This window comes from Schistocerca serialis, chromosome 6 (assembly GCF_023864345.2).
Source record: "Schistocerca serialis cubense isolate TAMUIC-IGC-003099 chromosome 6, iqSchSeri2.2, whole genome shotgun sequence".
Lineage (NCBI taxonomy): Eukaryota > Metazoa > Arthropoda > Insecta > Orthoptera > Acrididae > Schistocerca > Schistocerca serialis.
The window spans coordinates 491,179,206-491,196,745 of NC_064643.1; the positions used below are offsets into that span (position 1 = coordinate 491,179,206).

Consider the following 17,540-nt stretch of genomic DNA (forward strand, 5'->3'; position numbering starts at 1 on the left):
TATCGTTCAATACATTTCCATTTACAACATATCATAGTAGTGTAGACGAAGTCAGGACGAATAATTTGATATAGGACATGTGGTCTGTCAAGTCGGGAAACTACCGCAAACTGGCTTACCTACACCTCAACACATGCATGTTGTGCAAGATTTTCTGTATTCTCTCAGTCTCTTCATGCAACCTATAAGGCCTTGAGAAAAAATTACTATGGTCTTTTTAAAGGAAATTGAATGTAGTTTAATTCTGTACTGTGACAAGTTTTCACTCTAGTCCATGGATTTCATGTTCTTCAAGAAAAACATACAAAAGTTACTTTAAATATGTTCCATCTCAGAAACCATTTGGAATATGGTATATGTCCCTATTTAGTTTTTTGCTTCAAATGACTGTTCCTGTTGTATCTCTGAATATCACCAATTCCTCATGAGAGAACATTTATACATCGACTATCATGTTTGTTAAAATAATTATAATTTATACATACCATTATATTTAGTCTCCTATCCACCAAAGTAATTAAAACCTTAGTAAAGTCTACCAAAGACAGCAACAGAAATAGAAGGGGACATACTACTACACCTAACAAGAACACACATTACAACAAGAAAACAGAGCAACAACACAACACGATGACAACTAGAACAAATCAAATAAGGATACAAAAAATAAAGAGCTGAACTCAGATGGAGAAGTGCTCAGTGAAGAAAGCGAGTAGCAACCCGTGTCACTGCGTCAAGAGGGAAGCAAACAGAGTGACGCCTGAAGTCACCATTTGGTCTGCTCCGCAGGATCTCATCCGTGAAAGCGGGAGATGAGCAGTGAGCTAGCTTGCAATCCGTTCCGTAAGAGTGGTGAGGAGTACTGAGCTAGTAAGCTATCTTGCAATCTGATTCCTGAGAATAGTGGGGAGCAGTCAGCTATTGAGAAGGTCCGATCGATGAGAGTGGTGGTGAGCCTGAGCTGTTGTGAGGGCACTGCTGCCTAGATCACTTAGCGATGCACTCCGACCGCATGGTGGCTGAAGACAGTAGCTTTTATAATCGCTGGTAATGCATTCCGAGTGCGAAGCTAAATCAAAGGATAAGAAGTAACAACTTGCTCAAAAATATGTAAGCATTTGTTTAGCTTCTGAAATTTGAGATATTCTTTTGCAATCAAGAGTGGGAATATGATGCTGGAAGTGTTTTCCACCTTAATACATCATAATGAAGCACTTTGATCTCGTTTGCCTTGGTAGCTGCACACTCAACATGGCAGAATGTGAAGCGAAAGACCCCAGATTCGATTCCTGGTTGTGTCAAAGATTTTTTTCCCCACTTGGAGATTGAGTGTTCTGCTTACTTTTATGTAGTCCTAATTAGTATTACTATTGGGATAGCTGAATGGGTAACTGCTCGACAGCCAATAAATTGAAAAAAAAAAAAAAAAAAAAAAAAAAAAAAAAAAAAAAAAAAAAAAAAAAAAAAAAAAATGGAGCTTGCTTTATTTTCTGTTTTCATGGATGAGAAAAGCTTCATGTATTACCAAGGTATGCAAATACACATTTGTACAAGGTCTATAAGACTTTTTTGTAGTTTGGGGAACGTTTTCTTTTGTAGTTTGGGGAACGTTTTCTTTTGGATGTGGGGTGGGGCATTGCTGCAGCAGCCTAGTGCAGAATTTTCATTCTGCTCATTCCAGCCACCAGAGATTCATTTTGAAATCAGATGAGCTACTATTTATTTTTTCTGAGTAATTTTTCACTAACTCTTTAGATAGAACTGGCTCTTTGAATCAATTCAGGAGCAGACTGCCCATCTCTACTTTGGATGCAGTGGTGGACCTGGCAGATAAATTACAGGATGTGTTTTCACCTATGTCCATCAGAATGGTACCTGCACAGTGCGACGGTTGGCTCTGGATCAGCTAGTGATAGACAAGGCGGAATTCGGCTGCATGATATGTGAAGGCATCATGTACCCATGTAGCAGTCCCTGGTCCTCACCAATCCATTTGGTTCCAAAGAAGTGCAGTATGTGGCAGCCAAGGTGCGATTACAGAATGCTTACTGTCTGGACAGTGCCCAGTGACATTACTCTGTGGCAACTATGCACTGTGTGGCACTCATCCATGTAGTATATTCGACTGTGCAAAGGCCTGAACACAAATAACACACACTGAAAAAGATATCCCTTAGAGGGCCATAATAATCCTGTTTGGCCTATTACAGAGCAAGTTTATGATGTTTGGCCTCCTGGTAAAATTGACAGAGGTTCATCAATTCTGTATTACAAGGGCTGATCCTCTGTTTCACCTATTTACACAACATACAGACATTCTCAGTCTCACCTGAACAGCACTGCCAACACCTTGTGAAGGTATTCAAACAGATAGATCAATACAGCATGGTACCGAACACGATGAAATGTATCTTTCGTCAACCACAAGTGACATTCCTTGGCCACTGCATTTCTGTCAGGCTCCTTAGTGCTACCTCACAAAGTGGAAGCCATCCTCCAGATTTCCCCGCCGACCACAGTCAAAGAATTAGTGTTTCCTCAGAATGCTGTAACATTTATATCGATTAGAAGTAGGTTTATATTATGTAACTGTGTATCTGCAGTTATGAAATGTGTATTCTATGTTATTTAAACTCCTTGATCTGTGGCAAGAAAATTAGTTTTGTAATGTACATAAGAAAAAAGCAAAAGGATATGTTAAAATGATTAATAATTACGATAAATTTATGTTAAAAAAAATATGTTTATTGAAAGCTGGTTCATGCTTAGAGCACTTGTATTTGTAACATGTAAAAGCTGTAGGGAAGTCCCCTGCAACGGAAGTGGAATGGTGCGATGTGAAAGGTGGTTTTGGCAGTTGAACTGAGCTGCCCCTCTGTGTGAACAGCTCACAGTATGTGGCTAGCCATAGCACGGTACACTTTGACGGTGCTAAGAGAAGCAATTAGAAGCTGCTTTATAAAGGATTTGCCTCGGATGTGGATCTGACTATTATTTGGCATTCTAGCATAAAGGAATGGCTCTAATATGTTTAAAATCCGACACCAAGGAGAGATTTTATAGAACATTCGAACATCAAGAGCCGTGAGTACAGTTAGCCGCCATGTCGCTTGCCACTAATCTTCGCCACTGCTTCACTAACTTCATACATTCAGTAATGTATATGGGCATGAATCAGTTAATTTGTTTGTTGTTTTAATAATAATCACAAAAACATAAATTCGTGTCCGGAACCATATTTTCTATCCTGATAACGAGCCTGTGCAGGGTCCTCACCTAACTGCTACTAAAACTGAGTATCCTGATCTAAATGAACAATTCTTGCATTCAAGTGTTTAGAAGTGATTTTTTGTATAATGTAAAAGGAGTAGTAAAAGTTAAAGCTAAAACCTCAAAAGTGAAGTTGGATAGGCTTTTGCTAAAGTATCCTTAGTTTATTACAAAATATAGTTTCGTAGCATTACTGTGCACGATTGTGTAATTATTATTGTCCTGAACATCTGCTTCACAGGTGATAAAAAAGCAAATAAGTTATGCTCATTTTCAAAAATAGTGTGGTTTTGATTTATATCATGAATAGTTCCTTTTCTGAAGTTAATTAAGCCCAGTGTTGTATTTTATTGTCTTGCAAAGTACATTATGAACTATTCCAAATTAAATGAATGATTAGCTTTTTGAATTAGTCTTTTCTACTGTAATAATCAAAGAGCATTGACTAGTGAAACTATACTAGTTTGTGGGTCCCCATCATATTCTCCACCTATTAGGAAAAAATTGAACTATTACTGTTGCTAAGGAAAACTGATATATGTAGAGGAGTTTAAACAGCGCATTTATGACATTATGTATCTTTATTTGTGCTTTTTTTTCATGTCAGTCAAGATAAAAGCCCCTCATGTCAAAATTTAGTTCTGCACTTCATGCAGTAACATCTCAGTATTTGATTAAGTAATGCTCTTGAGTGTAGTTGTCAGTAATATGAGCTTGGTGCAAAATTACTTCCTATAGTTTACTGGTGTGTGCATTATTGGTAACTACTGCTACACAAAATTCCGAGTGCACTGTGTCAGTTTGTATCCTGCTTGCTATTCAAAAGGAAATCTCAACGAAAGTAACTTCATTAATTTCTTTTTTCTTAAACATATTTTCTTAAACATACATTTTCAAATTAATGTGCCTAATTGGGCTGCAGACCATTCTTTTTTTTTCCATTCGTTTATGATTTTACCACTTTCATTAACTCTTAAGGTTAAAGTCCATTTGGTTTTCCTGTTAATTTCACCAAATTCAAAATTATATCTGATACTTTTGTCCATTACACACAAGCACGGTCAACCTTCGAAATCCTCTCAGAGGCTAACATTAGCGTGTTTCACGTTAGAGGGATATGTTAGTGTTATAACACCAAAACACAGGAACCTTTGACAGCTGCGCTAGGAAGTCCTAAACACAAAGGAACACAGAAATTTCATGGATAGATCACACGAATGCTGAGTTTGAGAATTCCAGCCATGGAATAGTGGATGCTGAGTGACAACCAACCTAGCTGCACTGGCACTGGATGGAGCATCTTATCTACTCACAGCAGTCTTTCTTAATTCCCAGCCAATTGGTGACTTCCCGTACACTATACTTGTTTCATGTAGATGTCGTAGGGCCTTAAGTCTCCTTCAAATAGCCACCTGTACCTGTAAACTATGATCGAACATTCCATGCGATGGCCAGAAGCAGCACTAATGGACAATATCTCAGCAGAAACTTTGGCCTACTACATGGTATTCAATTGGGTGTCATGATTTGACTGCCCACTCCACATCACGGCATACCGTAGAAAACTGTTCGAGTCAGATCTATTTGCTAAGTTCACAAAGTTCTTCAGTACAAGCCACCATAAAACAACGCGCTGCCACTCAGTTACCAATGGGATGATTGAGCCTCATCATGGGTCTCTCAAAGCTGCATTGATGTACTCACCAAACCAGGGAGAAAACATGCTTTTCCAATGATTCTGCTTGGATTGCGAAACGCCTACAAAACTGATTTGACATATCCTCTGCAGAACTGGTAAATGGAATGACATTCTGACTATTCGGTGAATATGTACATGTGACTACTCTGCCTGATCCAAACATGTCTAAGTTCGTCACACAGTGTCAAGTGTCCAAACTCAACAACGTCCAGAAATGGACTAGTTTTCACATTTGTACACCCTCTGCCAGGCGCTTTATTGTCAACAGCTGAGTAATCACATACATGTAGTGATGTGAGCACATGTCCATATGTGCTGCTGCACACGGATGCTGTCAAACGAGCCCTTGGACCATCACACATTGGGTCCCACTGGCTCCTCAAGAGGGTAAACTGTATACTAGATACTTCTGTTGGCATATGTTTTCGGAGGGCCAGCCCCTGCTGAGATTCCACAGATGCGCCTCGCCCAGCACCTGCTCCAGCAACAGCAGCTCCTATAGCTGCACCAGTCACAACATTACCAGGGGACCAATGCACCACAAGATCTGGTCTATGCATCTATTTCCCATTGCATTACTTGCAAGGCATTCTGCTTCTGCCAAGGGGGCTGTTGTAACAACTGTGGCTGCTAGCGCTGTTTGTGCAGTGTGGTGCATGTGTGTTGTGGCACTTATGTTTACAAAAATCGTATTGTCAAAAATAGTTTTTGTGCCAGCCACCAAGGGTGTTGTGTTTATATTATACCCTCTGTGTTTCTGTTTCTTATTAGGCCTATAGAAAAAAGTCTTTTTTTATGTGTGCTCCACGCTACCATGAACTGTCAATGCCTGTGTCATTCTGGTTACAGATAAACAGAGCAATTTTTGCTTGTTTCTCGCAAGAACATCTATTCACATAAACTGTGCTTGGAGAGCCTTACTGTATTATCTAATTTGGACCAGTGAATAAAGTAGTAGTTGGTAGAGAGAACCAAGATATTATAATTCTACGCAGGATTAGCAGCCTGAAGAGCAGGATCACAATCAATACAATTCATGACATTATGTAGTTCCATGAGAAATCTAGATTTGAATTTATAGGATTAAGTAACCATTTTTATTTCTCCCTTTTTGTTAAGTGTCCTGTAATAATTTATGTGCAAAGCTTTTCTCGACTGGCCAAGTATTGTATCTGGGTACTGAAACCCCTGTCTTGGACCAAGGGACCTTTTCCACCAATTTCAGCCTGAAACCTCTGTCTTGGATCAAGGGACCTTTTCCACCAATTTCAGAAGACAAAAGTCTTGTATGAATTCTGTGACTGATATTATTGTTATCCTACTTTTTTTGGAAATTCTATCCGTTTAAAATAGTCTGTGGTTCACTATTATTTCCAGTGTTGTGCTACTCTCTTCCATCCTTAATCTATCATCACTTCAGATCTATTCCCATGTGTTCATGCAGACAAGATCGAAATACACCTGTAGTGGGAAATGAATATGATGCTTCAGGAGCAGTAGTAGAGTAGTGAGTGGTCATTCCAAGCCATAAACCTAAGAGCGTGGTTCCACCTTTTGATAACCCACACTTACACTCAAAATGAAAGGTTGAATTGTATTAGGGATCTGACAATGTTGATTAGCATCCACTATAGTGTTACAGATTTTTCCCTCTTCTGTAAAGAAAGTAAGATTAGGGTTTAATGACCTGTAAACAATAATGTCAGTGAAGACGTAGTACAAAGACGGTGTTGGTGAATGAAATCAGCAAAGACCATTTCAAAAGAATGATTCTGATACTTGCCTTAAGTGACCTAGGTGACCCACAAAAAACAAAAATCTGGATGACCAAATGGGGAACTGAAACCTCATCTTCTGAGAAACTAGTCCACTGTTTTACCTCTACACCAATCAGCTCTATGCCGATGATATACCAGGTGGTTAGAATTAAACTTTCCCTATTTAATACATTATAACACGGAAACTATTTACCGTATCAGAGCCAAACTTGGTAGCATTAATGTCAAGGATGGGAAAGAGAAATAATGAAGAATCCATTCAATTGACACACTTCTAATGTACTGCTATGGTAAAACATACCATTACATACTGGTACCCTTTCTGCTACAAAAGGGGCTCAATATAGTGCCCATCAGTGTCCAGAAGCGTATGAAAGTGCAGGACTGTATTCTGCACAGCAGAACGAAGCATGTCCGTTGGTACGCTGACTACCTTTCTGATATGCTGTGCTTCAGATCAGCACAAGTGTTAATGTTCCCCTAGTAAATCCTATAACCAGAAATCACAGGGAGTGAGCAGGTGATCATACCAACCAAGCCTTTGGAAACAATTGGCTGATAATTAGATCATTTCCAAATGTGTTTCAGAGAAGCAGATGAAATTCACAAGTGATGTGCGATGTGTGGCGGGCCCCATCTTGCATGAAAACTGTTGAGTTCAATGCTTCTCTCTCTTGTAAGGCAAGTATGACATGCTGCTGAAGCACATCACAGTAATGTTGGCCAGTCACACTGCATGTCTTTGGTCCTTGAGTGCCAACATGTTCAAAAAAGAATGGGCCAAAGATGAACGTACCCGTAAAGCCAAACCATACAGTGACACCTTCACCATACAGAGGAACTTTATGCTCAGTAACCAAAGGTGAAAATCCCCGCACTTTGCTATTGTGTGTGTTCACTTCACTGGTCAGAGAAAAAATGAGCTTCGTCTGTCCATAGGATGGTCCAGGGCCAGCCCTCACTAGCTTCCATCCTTGTGAGAAAGTGGAGAGCGAAGTCAACATGTCATCGCGCGTCCTGTGGCGCAAGTTGCTGTACGATATGGATCTTGTATGGAACCATTTGAGAATGGTTACAAGCACATTCCATACAGTGGACCATGGGATGTTCAACTGTCATGACACAGCATGCACACTGCCTGACAATTGGGAATTGCGCACAGCGTTGCCTTCCATAGCAGCAGTGATTTCATCAACCACCTGTGGTGCAACCAGTTGTCGACCTCTTGTCAAGGCAAAGCCCAGTTATCCAGTTGATTCGAGTCTGCCCCGATAGCTGGGTGGTCAGCATGACGGATTGCCGTCCTACGGGCCCAGGTTTGATTCCCGGCTAGGTCGGGGATTTTCTCCACACAGGGACTGGATGATGTGTTGTCTTCATCATCATTTCATCCACATCCAGCATGCAGGTCACCCAATGTGGCGTTGAAAGTAATAAGACCTGCACCAAGGCGTCCGGACCAGCCCCGTAAGGTGCCTCCTGGCCAATGACACCAAATGCTCATTTCCATTTACAGCAGGTGGAGAAAGAGGACCCTTCCGTAATCCTTTCAGCAGGCAATATTCTTGAAGTGCTGCTGCAGCATTACTGTTGTTTTGTTGTGTTAAATGGGGAAAGTTTAATTATAACCACCCGGTATGTGAACAGTTTAATAATTTAAGCATTCAGAAAAATTTTCATTCTGAAAAGTTTTCTTAAACTGTGTCAGTGTTGTTTACCATGACACTCTAAAAGATTCTGATGTTATGTTACTAATATTTTTATGTAAAGGACAGCCTACGTGCACATATCTAAACTGCATTGGATGAAACTCATTTTTACTCTAGAATAGGTAGGAAGCTTAATCTCATACATTCAGAGATTACTAAAAGTGGCTGCACACGCACTGAAGATGGCACACACAACAGCCAACCAACTGACGTCACCATAGAGGACACCAGTGGAAAGCTTCAAGATATGGAAACAGAAGATCGCAGAAATAAACAGCGGGTGACTGTAACCATGCAAACGGAATGGGTGCTTTACATCTTGCATGAAATATAATATAATATGAATATAATATAATATGAATTTGGTATAAGCTTTGTGTCACAACTGTTGACTTAAGCTAAAGACAGATTAAGAACATTTTGATATACTTTTTGGCACTTTGTGTCGAACTTCTTGGGCTGACTCTTGACGTGGATGAAATCAGCTGCATGATCAACTGCATAAGAGTAAAATGAGTCACAACAATAGATGAAACTTGGTAAGAGAGCATCAAAGACAATTAGCTACTTTTTATCCAAAGGAAAGCTGATGAACGCTTTTATGAGTCCTAGGCCATGACTAAGGTGAATTACTCTGCACCGAGTTTCAACCACGGAAAAGCAAATTGATATACATACTGTTACTAAAAGAAAAGCTTTCATGTATAATGTTGGTCTCTAAGGTTAATAAGCTGCAAGAGAAACTAAGCTTCCATATATAATGTTGATCTTTTTGGCTTATTACACTCGAAGATATATCACACAAATGTGCGAGTAAAATTTTTAATAATGAGATAAATGTCTGATCTGCTGGGCTCAAAATTCTTCTAAATGGCTCGTCATCAAAGAGTTGATTTTTAAATGAGAGTCAAACGCTGCGTGATGTAAGAAATTCGTCGTACATTCTCACACATAGTTCAACTTGAGTAAAAGGAAATTTACTTTGGAAGTAACGCTTTTCAAATCACCATTCGCAATATTTTCCCGCGATCTGTTAGAAATAGGTTAGTTTCAGTAGTTGCCAGAGAGTGCCAGATAACAGGCGCCACCACGCTTGTGCAGCTACGATGACGAAGGAGGCCCGTATGTTCGTAATTGTTGAACATTAAAAGATCTTACATTATGTCATAAAAGAAGCAAGACATCACAGGATACCCCAAAAGCATTGGAATGTGCACATTTAAAGTGCACATTCACATGTTCAGATTCCCAATGAAGTAGTCCTCGACCTGATACCGTAAGCTTTTCAGTGTGGTTTTCGGGATGTACTGTACCAGTATTGCATTATCTCATGTTTGGTTCTTTATTATGGCATAATGCCACACATACTAGAAGATGAAAATGTGCACTTAAAATGTAGCGAACAGTTGAACCCAGCCAATAGTGTGGGATCAAAAACTTTGTTTCAAATACACCGACTGCCTCAGTAGAAAAGATTAATAAAAGCCGAATTTCTTTAGCATACCGGCAAAAACAACTTCATTGTTCTGCAAGGGGATTAATGCTCGACTGACAGAAAAGTGGAAATAAAATAAAATAAAATAAAACCTGAAACTAATAACAAATTTTGCCTTCTGTAATTATGGGAATGTATTTTAATTCACTCGATAGCTTCGGCCACAGAAATCCGTTTTGTTTCCATTTGACATGGGAACATTAAACAAAGAGGAAGCAGCAAGATCACGGATCACGTGGAGACTACCCACTTCTCCACTGTAACTCAAATTGCTCTGCGCATCAGCCCCGGATCTATGATATTTCTGAACCGGGACAATACTTGATACCTTCTATAGCCAGAAGCACATGCGCACAAGCCTGCTCATAACTGCTATAAGGACTTTGATGTGAACGGTTGTGATGTCACGTTCATCGGAAGCAATTTTTTTTTTTTTTATGAAGCATTGCGTAGTCTTCCTAAGCCCTTTGACACATTTTGCTGCTGGCAGACGCTTGTATGAGTACTGTGTTTTGTTGTTGTATATGGTGCATTTCCTTTGCAATTTAAGTTTTATTTTCGTTTTTTCTCTCTTGTTCATCTTTTATTGCTGCGGTATTATTCTGCAGTAGCGGGATATAGTAATAACCTTTGTTAGCGTATCGGTTCTTACCAGTCAAAAATACAAAAATTTAACTGAAAACTGAAACCAATGAAAAATTCCCATAATTCTAAAAAATTCCCGGTTTTTTCCAGGATCTCCCGGGTCGTGTACACCCTGATATAATAAGTCCCATTGTGAAGTGATAAGCATATAGTAATCTGCTGATGTTATTAGTACACTGATAATACTGGGTGGACAAATTTAAAGGCCTGATTGGTAAAGGGTATCTTTCATAAGGGATCTTGCAGCTACAACCCTACAGAACCGTCCATAAACACATTGTACCATCACAAGCTTAACAGGAGCACATCTGTCTACAAGCAGTACTGTCTACCAGAATCTGTTCAAAAGCAGCCACGCCTTGCATCTGTAGTTTGAAGTATCTTTCCTTCTCTCCTTCAACTGCCTATCTTCCCTCTGCCTTTTGTACTTCTTATTTGATTTTTCTTCATGTTGTTGTTGTGGTCTTCAGTCCTGAGACTGGTTTGATGCAGCTCTCCATGCCACTCTATCCTGTGCAAGCTTTTTCATCTCCCAGTACCTACTGCAACCTACATCCTTCCGAATCTGCTTAGTGTATTCATCTCTTGGTCTCCCTCTACGATTTTTACCCTCCACGCTGCCCTCCAATACTAAATTGGTGATCCCTTGATGCCTCAGAACATGTCCTACCAACCGATCCCTTCTTCTGGTCAAGTTGTGCCACAAACTTCTCTTCTCCCCAATCCTATTCAATACTTCCTCATTAGTTATGTGATCTACCCATCTAATCTTCAGCATTCTTCTGTAGCACCACATTTCGAAAGCTTCTATTCTCTTCTTGTCCAAACTATTTATCGTCCATGTTTCACTTCCATACATGGCTACACTCCATACGAATACTTTCAGAAATGACTTCCTGACACTTAAATCAATACTGGATGTTAACAAATTTCTCTTCTTCAGAAACACTTTCCTTGCCATTGCCAGCCTACATTTTATATCCTCTCTACTTCGACCATCATCAGTTATTTTGCTCCCCAAATAGCAAAACTCCTTTACTACTTTAAGTGCCTCATTTCCTAATCTAATTCCCTCAGCATCACCCGACTTAATTAGACTACATTCCATTATCCTTGTTTTGCTTTTGTTGATGTTCATCTTATATCCTCCTTTCAAGACACTGTCCATTCCATTCAACTGCTCTTCCAAGTCCTTTGCTGTCTCTGACAGAATTACAATGTCATCGGCGAACCTCAAAGTTTTTATTTCTTCTCCATGAATTTTAATACCTACCCCGAATTTTTCTTTTGTTTCCTTTACTGCTTGCTCAATATACAGATTGAACAACATCGGGGAGAGGCTACAACCCTGTCTCACTCCCTTCCCAACCACTGCTTCCCTTTCATGTCCCTCGACTCTTATAACTGCCATCTGGTTTCTGTACAAATTGTAAATAGCCTTTCGCTCCCTGTATTTTACCCCTGCCACCTTCAGAATTTGAAAGAGAGTATTCCAGTCAACATTGTCAAAAGCTTTCTCTAAGTCTACAAATGCTAGAAACGTAGGTTTGCCTTTCCTTAATCTTTCTTCTAAGATAAGTCGTAAGGTCAGTATTGCCTCACGTGTTCCAGTGTTTCTACGGAATCCAAACTGATCTTCCCCGAGGTTGGCTTCTACTAGTTTTTCCATTCGTCTGTAAAGAATTCGTGTTAGTATTTTGCAGCTGTGACTTATTAAGCTGATAGTTCGGTAATTTTCACATCTGTCAACACCTGCTTTCTTTGGGATTGGAATTATTATATTCTTCTTGAAGTCTGAGGGTATTTCGCCTGTTTCATACATCTTGCTCACCAGATGGTAGAGTTTTGTCAGGACTGGCTCTCCCACGGCCGTCAGTAGTTCCAATGGAATATTGTCTACTCCGGGGGCCTTGTTTCGACTCAGGTCTTTCAGTGCTCTGTCAAACTCTTCACGCAGTATCGTATCTCCCATTTCATCTTCATCTACATCCTCTTCCATTTCCATAATATTGTCCTCAAGTACATCGCCCTTGTATAGACCCTCTATATACTCCTTCCACCTTTCTGCTTTCCCTTCTTTGCTTAGAACTGGGTTTCCATCTGAGCTCTTGATATTCATACCAGTCGTTCTCTTATCTCCAAAGGTCTCTTTAATTTTCCTGTAGGCGGTATCTATCTTTCTTCATGACAAATGCATTTTCTAAAGTCCCAAAATCTCCAGATTCAAGTTTGTTGACACACACACACACACACACACACACACACACACACACACACACACACACACACACACACGACTTACTTTCACTCAATGTTGGGGACATGCCAGATGAACGCCAGCTTAGAGCAGAGAAGTTAAGTCGAGTTGAAGACAAACCCCGGCCTGACTGTGACAGTTGAGAACTTTCTTTGTCCTCCGTAGCAGGTTTTTGTGAAACTTTGATGAATGAATCTGTAACAGAAAATCAACTACATAACAAAGGGAAATTTCTTACAGTTTGTTATGCAGATATCTGTAATTTGGTACAAGTGTTACATAACTACAAACTCTTTAACTGAAGCATGACAACTTGTTACATCCTGTAGTGCCAATGTTCATTTAGCCATTATAAATAAATATGTATTTGTTATTAGCCTCCAAAAAGAGACAATATTCAATAAAATTATAGTATATGCTCCTTTATGTGTGGGAAGAATACACACAATGCAAAACTGATACGTTTATGATCATTATATTTCACTGAACACACAAAAATAAAAAATAAAATAAAATAAAAAATCAAATGGTGTGAAAAATTATATTTTGAGATGCAGTGAGTGCTGCTAATTATTACAGTGTTAAAGGGGAAAGGGACAGCTATTCTGAAAGACGATTCCGCAGTGCAATAATGTTACAGTTATACCGCATCACACTAAGTCAAATCTAGCAAATCAACAAAAAGATTATGAGTACTCTGTTACATGATTCGACCTGAACATCTTCAGTATGGCAAATGCTTCGAGAACTGAGGATATAAGTAAATTGGAAGGAAGTAAGTTTTGGGTTTAACGTCTTGTCGACATCAAGGGCATCAGAGATGGAGCGCACACACAAAATGATTCATGGATGGGGAGGTACAGGTAAAAAAGCCATGCTCTCTCAAAGGAACCATCCCAGCATTCACCTGGAGTGATTTAGGAAAAAGTAAACAGACTATCCAACAGTAATAAAAGCAATTTGACAACACAGGGCAGATTAAGGTGAAGCAGAGGGTTGGATGAAAAGTATGGAATAACCAACATTGTTAAGCCATGTGTAAAGGTCAACAATGCCATCTACAGTACATGCTGTCATGTGAAAGCAGTTAATAATTTGCACGGCAACATCAACTATGACACTCACAATGACAGATGCTACATTCGGAAGGTTGTAACATAACATCTTTTCACTGTGAACAATACTTCCACCCTTTTAAATGGGCTGTGTTAACACACAGGTTTGAGAATTATTCTTCAGATGGGATGTTCACACACGTTTCACTTGGCTGTAACAAACATGGCATTATCTGCAAGGAGAACATTAAGTACCTGTTTTCATTGCTAACTGCCAGAAACTCTTTGGTTGGAGCAGAACCCAACAAATGCTGTTAATTTAGAATGGTTTCACTATGCTTTCTTTCTTTGAGGTAATCGTTTCCAAAAGACAGTCTTGACTTACCCAAACTGAGGGCACACTGAATAAATCCGGGAATTGCAGAATCAGTAGATACAATGAATATTTAATTTATTTGGCCTCCACAACATGAGCACCCCTTGTGGTTATTGTAATGGGAGGAAGGAAAATTAGAATTCAGGTGAGAGACTTCTGAATCCCATCTATCTGCAATTGTTTCTGGCTAATAAGAGAAAAATTCTAACAGGAAAAGGATAGTAGCTTTTGAAACATATTGTTTCAGAAGGATGTTGAAGATTAGATGAATAAATCAGATAACTAATGAAGAAATCCTGAATCAAATCAGGGAGACAAAATTTATGGCACAACTTGTACAGAAGAAATGATCTGATGATAAGACCCATGATGAGGCCACGAGCAGTAGTTAATTTGGCAATGGAGGGAAGTGTGCAGGGGTAACAACTGTAGAGGAAGAATTGACAACAGTAAGCAGGTTCAACTGGATGCAGGTTGTAATTGTTATGGAGAAACAGAGACTTGCAAAGGCTATACTAGTATGGAAAGTTGCATTAAATGAGTCTTCACATTTAAGATCACAACAACAACTTAGCTATGCAGAATGAATGGGAATTGTAGCTTTGAAGCAGAAACATCATAACAGCAACAGCAGGCAATATTTTTCACAGAAAAATAGCATGAAAATATTAGAGGCAAAAATACTTCATATTGTTCGAAATACATTACTCTGAAAAAAGGTTTGCCCCCCCCCCCCCCCCCTCTCTCTCTCTCTCTCTCTCTCTCTCTCTCTCTGTGTGTGTGTGTGTGTGTGTGTGTGTGTGTGAGAGAGAGAGAGAGAGAGAGAGAGAGAGAGAGAGAGAGAGAGAGAGAGAGAGAGAGGGGGGGGGGGGGGGGCAGCGCTCGTGCCTGTCATTCTCACATCTCTTCCTAAACCTCTGGCTCAATTTCAACCACACTTGGTAGACATACTAATTACTTACTTATTGTATGGAAGGAAGTACTGTGGGGTTAATAACCACCTAGCTCCTATTGAGGCACAGGTAACACAGGAGGTGAACATAAAGAGAGAGGGAGGGGAAGGAGGTGATGGATGAAGAGAAGGGTGAGGAGGGGAAAATGGACAAAGAGAGTGGGAAGAGCATACGGACAGAGAGAGAGGATGATGGGACCAACAGACAGAAAGGCGGAGAAGCAGATGGACAGAGAGGGGGAGGAGGATGTGGGCAATGAGAGAGAGAGAGAGAGAGAGAGAGAGAGAGAGAGAGAGAGAGAGAGAAGATGAGATGGGAAAACAGGGGTGGAGGAGATGGGCAGACAAAGAGGATAGAGGAGGAGACGGACAGAGAGGGGGGGAGATGGATAAAGAGAATGGGGAACAGAGGATGAACAGATAAGGGGGGTGAGGAGGTGCAGGAGGCCTATGGAAGATGGAAAATGGTAGTTGACACATGAAAACGGAAGAGGGTTTGAGAAATCAGGTGGACGAGGGAAGGATGTGGAAGACAGAAAGAATAGGAGAAGACAGAAAGAATATGAGAAGACAGAAAGAATATGAGAAGACAGAAAGAATATGAGAAGACAGAAAGAATATGAGAAGACAGAAAGAATATGAGAAGACAGAAAGAATATGAGAAGACAGAAAGAATATGAGAAGACAGAAAGAATATGAGAAGACAGAAAGAATATGAGAAGACAGAAAGAATATGAGAAGACAGAAAGAATATGAGAAGACAGAAAGAATATGAGAAGACAGAAAGAATATGAGAAGACAGAAAGAATATGAGAAGACAGAAAGAATATGAGAAGACAGAAAGAATATGAGAAGACAGAAAGAATATGAGAAGACAGAAAGAATATGAGAAGACAGAAAGAATATGAGAAGACAGAAAGAATATGAGAAGACAGAAAGAATATGAGAAGACAGAAAGAATATGAGAAGACAGAAAGAATATGAGAAGACAGAAAGAATATGAGAAGACAGAAAGAATATGAGAAGACAGAAAGAATATGAGAAGACAGAATTTGGATAGTCTGTGAAAAGGCATGCTGCAGAAGAATAAATAAATAAATACCCTGGCAAAGCCAGCTATTCAGTTAGTTTATCATATAACAGTAATTATTTGAGTACCTTAAGAACAGAGGCCTGTTTAGAATGAACATTGCTACTTTTTGTTGCATTATAATGAATCGTCAGTTCATGTATCTTGAAAATAGGTAGGAGACATTTTCACAGAATGACTGTTTCACTCCACTACAGCACAGTAGTGAAGTTTTGAAATTTCACGAAAAACATAATACTCAACTGGAACTTGAACCCAGAAACTTGACTTTACAGGCAATGCTCTTCCCAAATGAGCTATTCTGGCACAACTCACAGGATGAGGAGTCACGGTGGTAAATGAAAAAGGTGACAAAATATTTTAAAAAGGGGATTCACAATCTTAAAAGGGCGATTAAAATGTGACAAATTATTTCAATATACAGATATGACACACATAAATTGTTGTTTCCAGGTCTCTCGGGTGTCCAGCCGGATGCAATCGTTGAAGTCCCACAATATTTCGGCGAATAACCTTTCCGCCATCATCAGGTGGTTCTGATGGAATGGTCTGTCTGCTCATTGTCAGTGTTATTTATGTCAGTCAGTCGGGCTTCGATTCCCTGCGCCGACAGTCCAATTGTGGCCGCTGACAATCCGTTTACGGGTGCCGACCCACATCCGCGCCCACCCCGGCGTCACGCCGGGTGGTGGAAGATGCAGAATCCCGTGGAGTGTCCTCTGCGGCCGTCGTAGAAGGGTCTTGTGTCCACTTGTGGCGTGACTCCTTGATGGAGTTAAGTAATGGTTGCGGTGCCTTGCTCAGTTGAAAACCCGTGTGTTGCTTTATGAGATTGTCCATTACGTGAATTTCAATGGCCTCCTTGAAGATGCTGTCCCAGTAGAAACTGGTAGGGCCCAGAATCTTGGTCTCTTCGTACTTCGCGTTGTGTCCAGTTTCCTGGCATTGTTCTGCCAGTGACGATTTGGTGGGCTGGCCTAAGCGCATGTGGCGTTGGTGTTCTTTGCAGCAGTCTTTGACTGTTCGGATTGTTTGACCAATGTAGGATTTGCTGCAACCACATGGAATATTATATATGCCCACTTTCTTGAGGCCAAATCCATCTTTCACTGTCCGCAGTAGCGCCCGCATCTCGGATGGTGCTCGGAAGACCGTGTCAATATTGTATTGTTTTAGCAGTCTCCCAATTTTTGATATTGCATTGCCTGCATACG

The 17,540-nt window shown here is 40.1% G+C and overlaps 1 protein-coding gene across 1 annotated transcript in view; it reads right to left on the reverse strand.

Annotated features, from left to right (window-relative positions):
- LOC126484265 (transmembrane protein 209) overlaps window positions 1–17,540 on the reverse strand; it is a 153,355-nt gene that overhangs the window by 90,763 nt on the left and 45,052 nt on the right. The window contains exon 4 of the mRNA XM_050107687.1: window positions 12,899–13,048. Coding sequence (XP_049963644.1) covers window positions 12,899–13,048 — 150 coding nt within the window. The remainder of the gene's footprint in view (window positions 1–12,898; window positions 13,049–17,540) is intronic.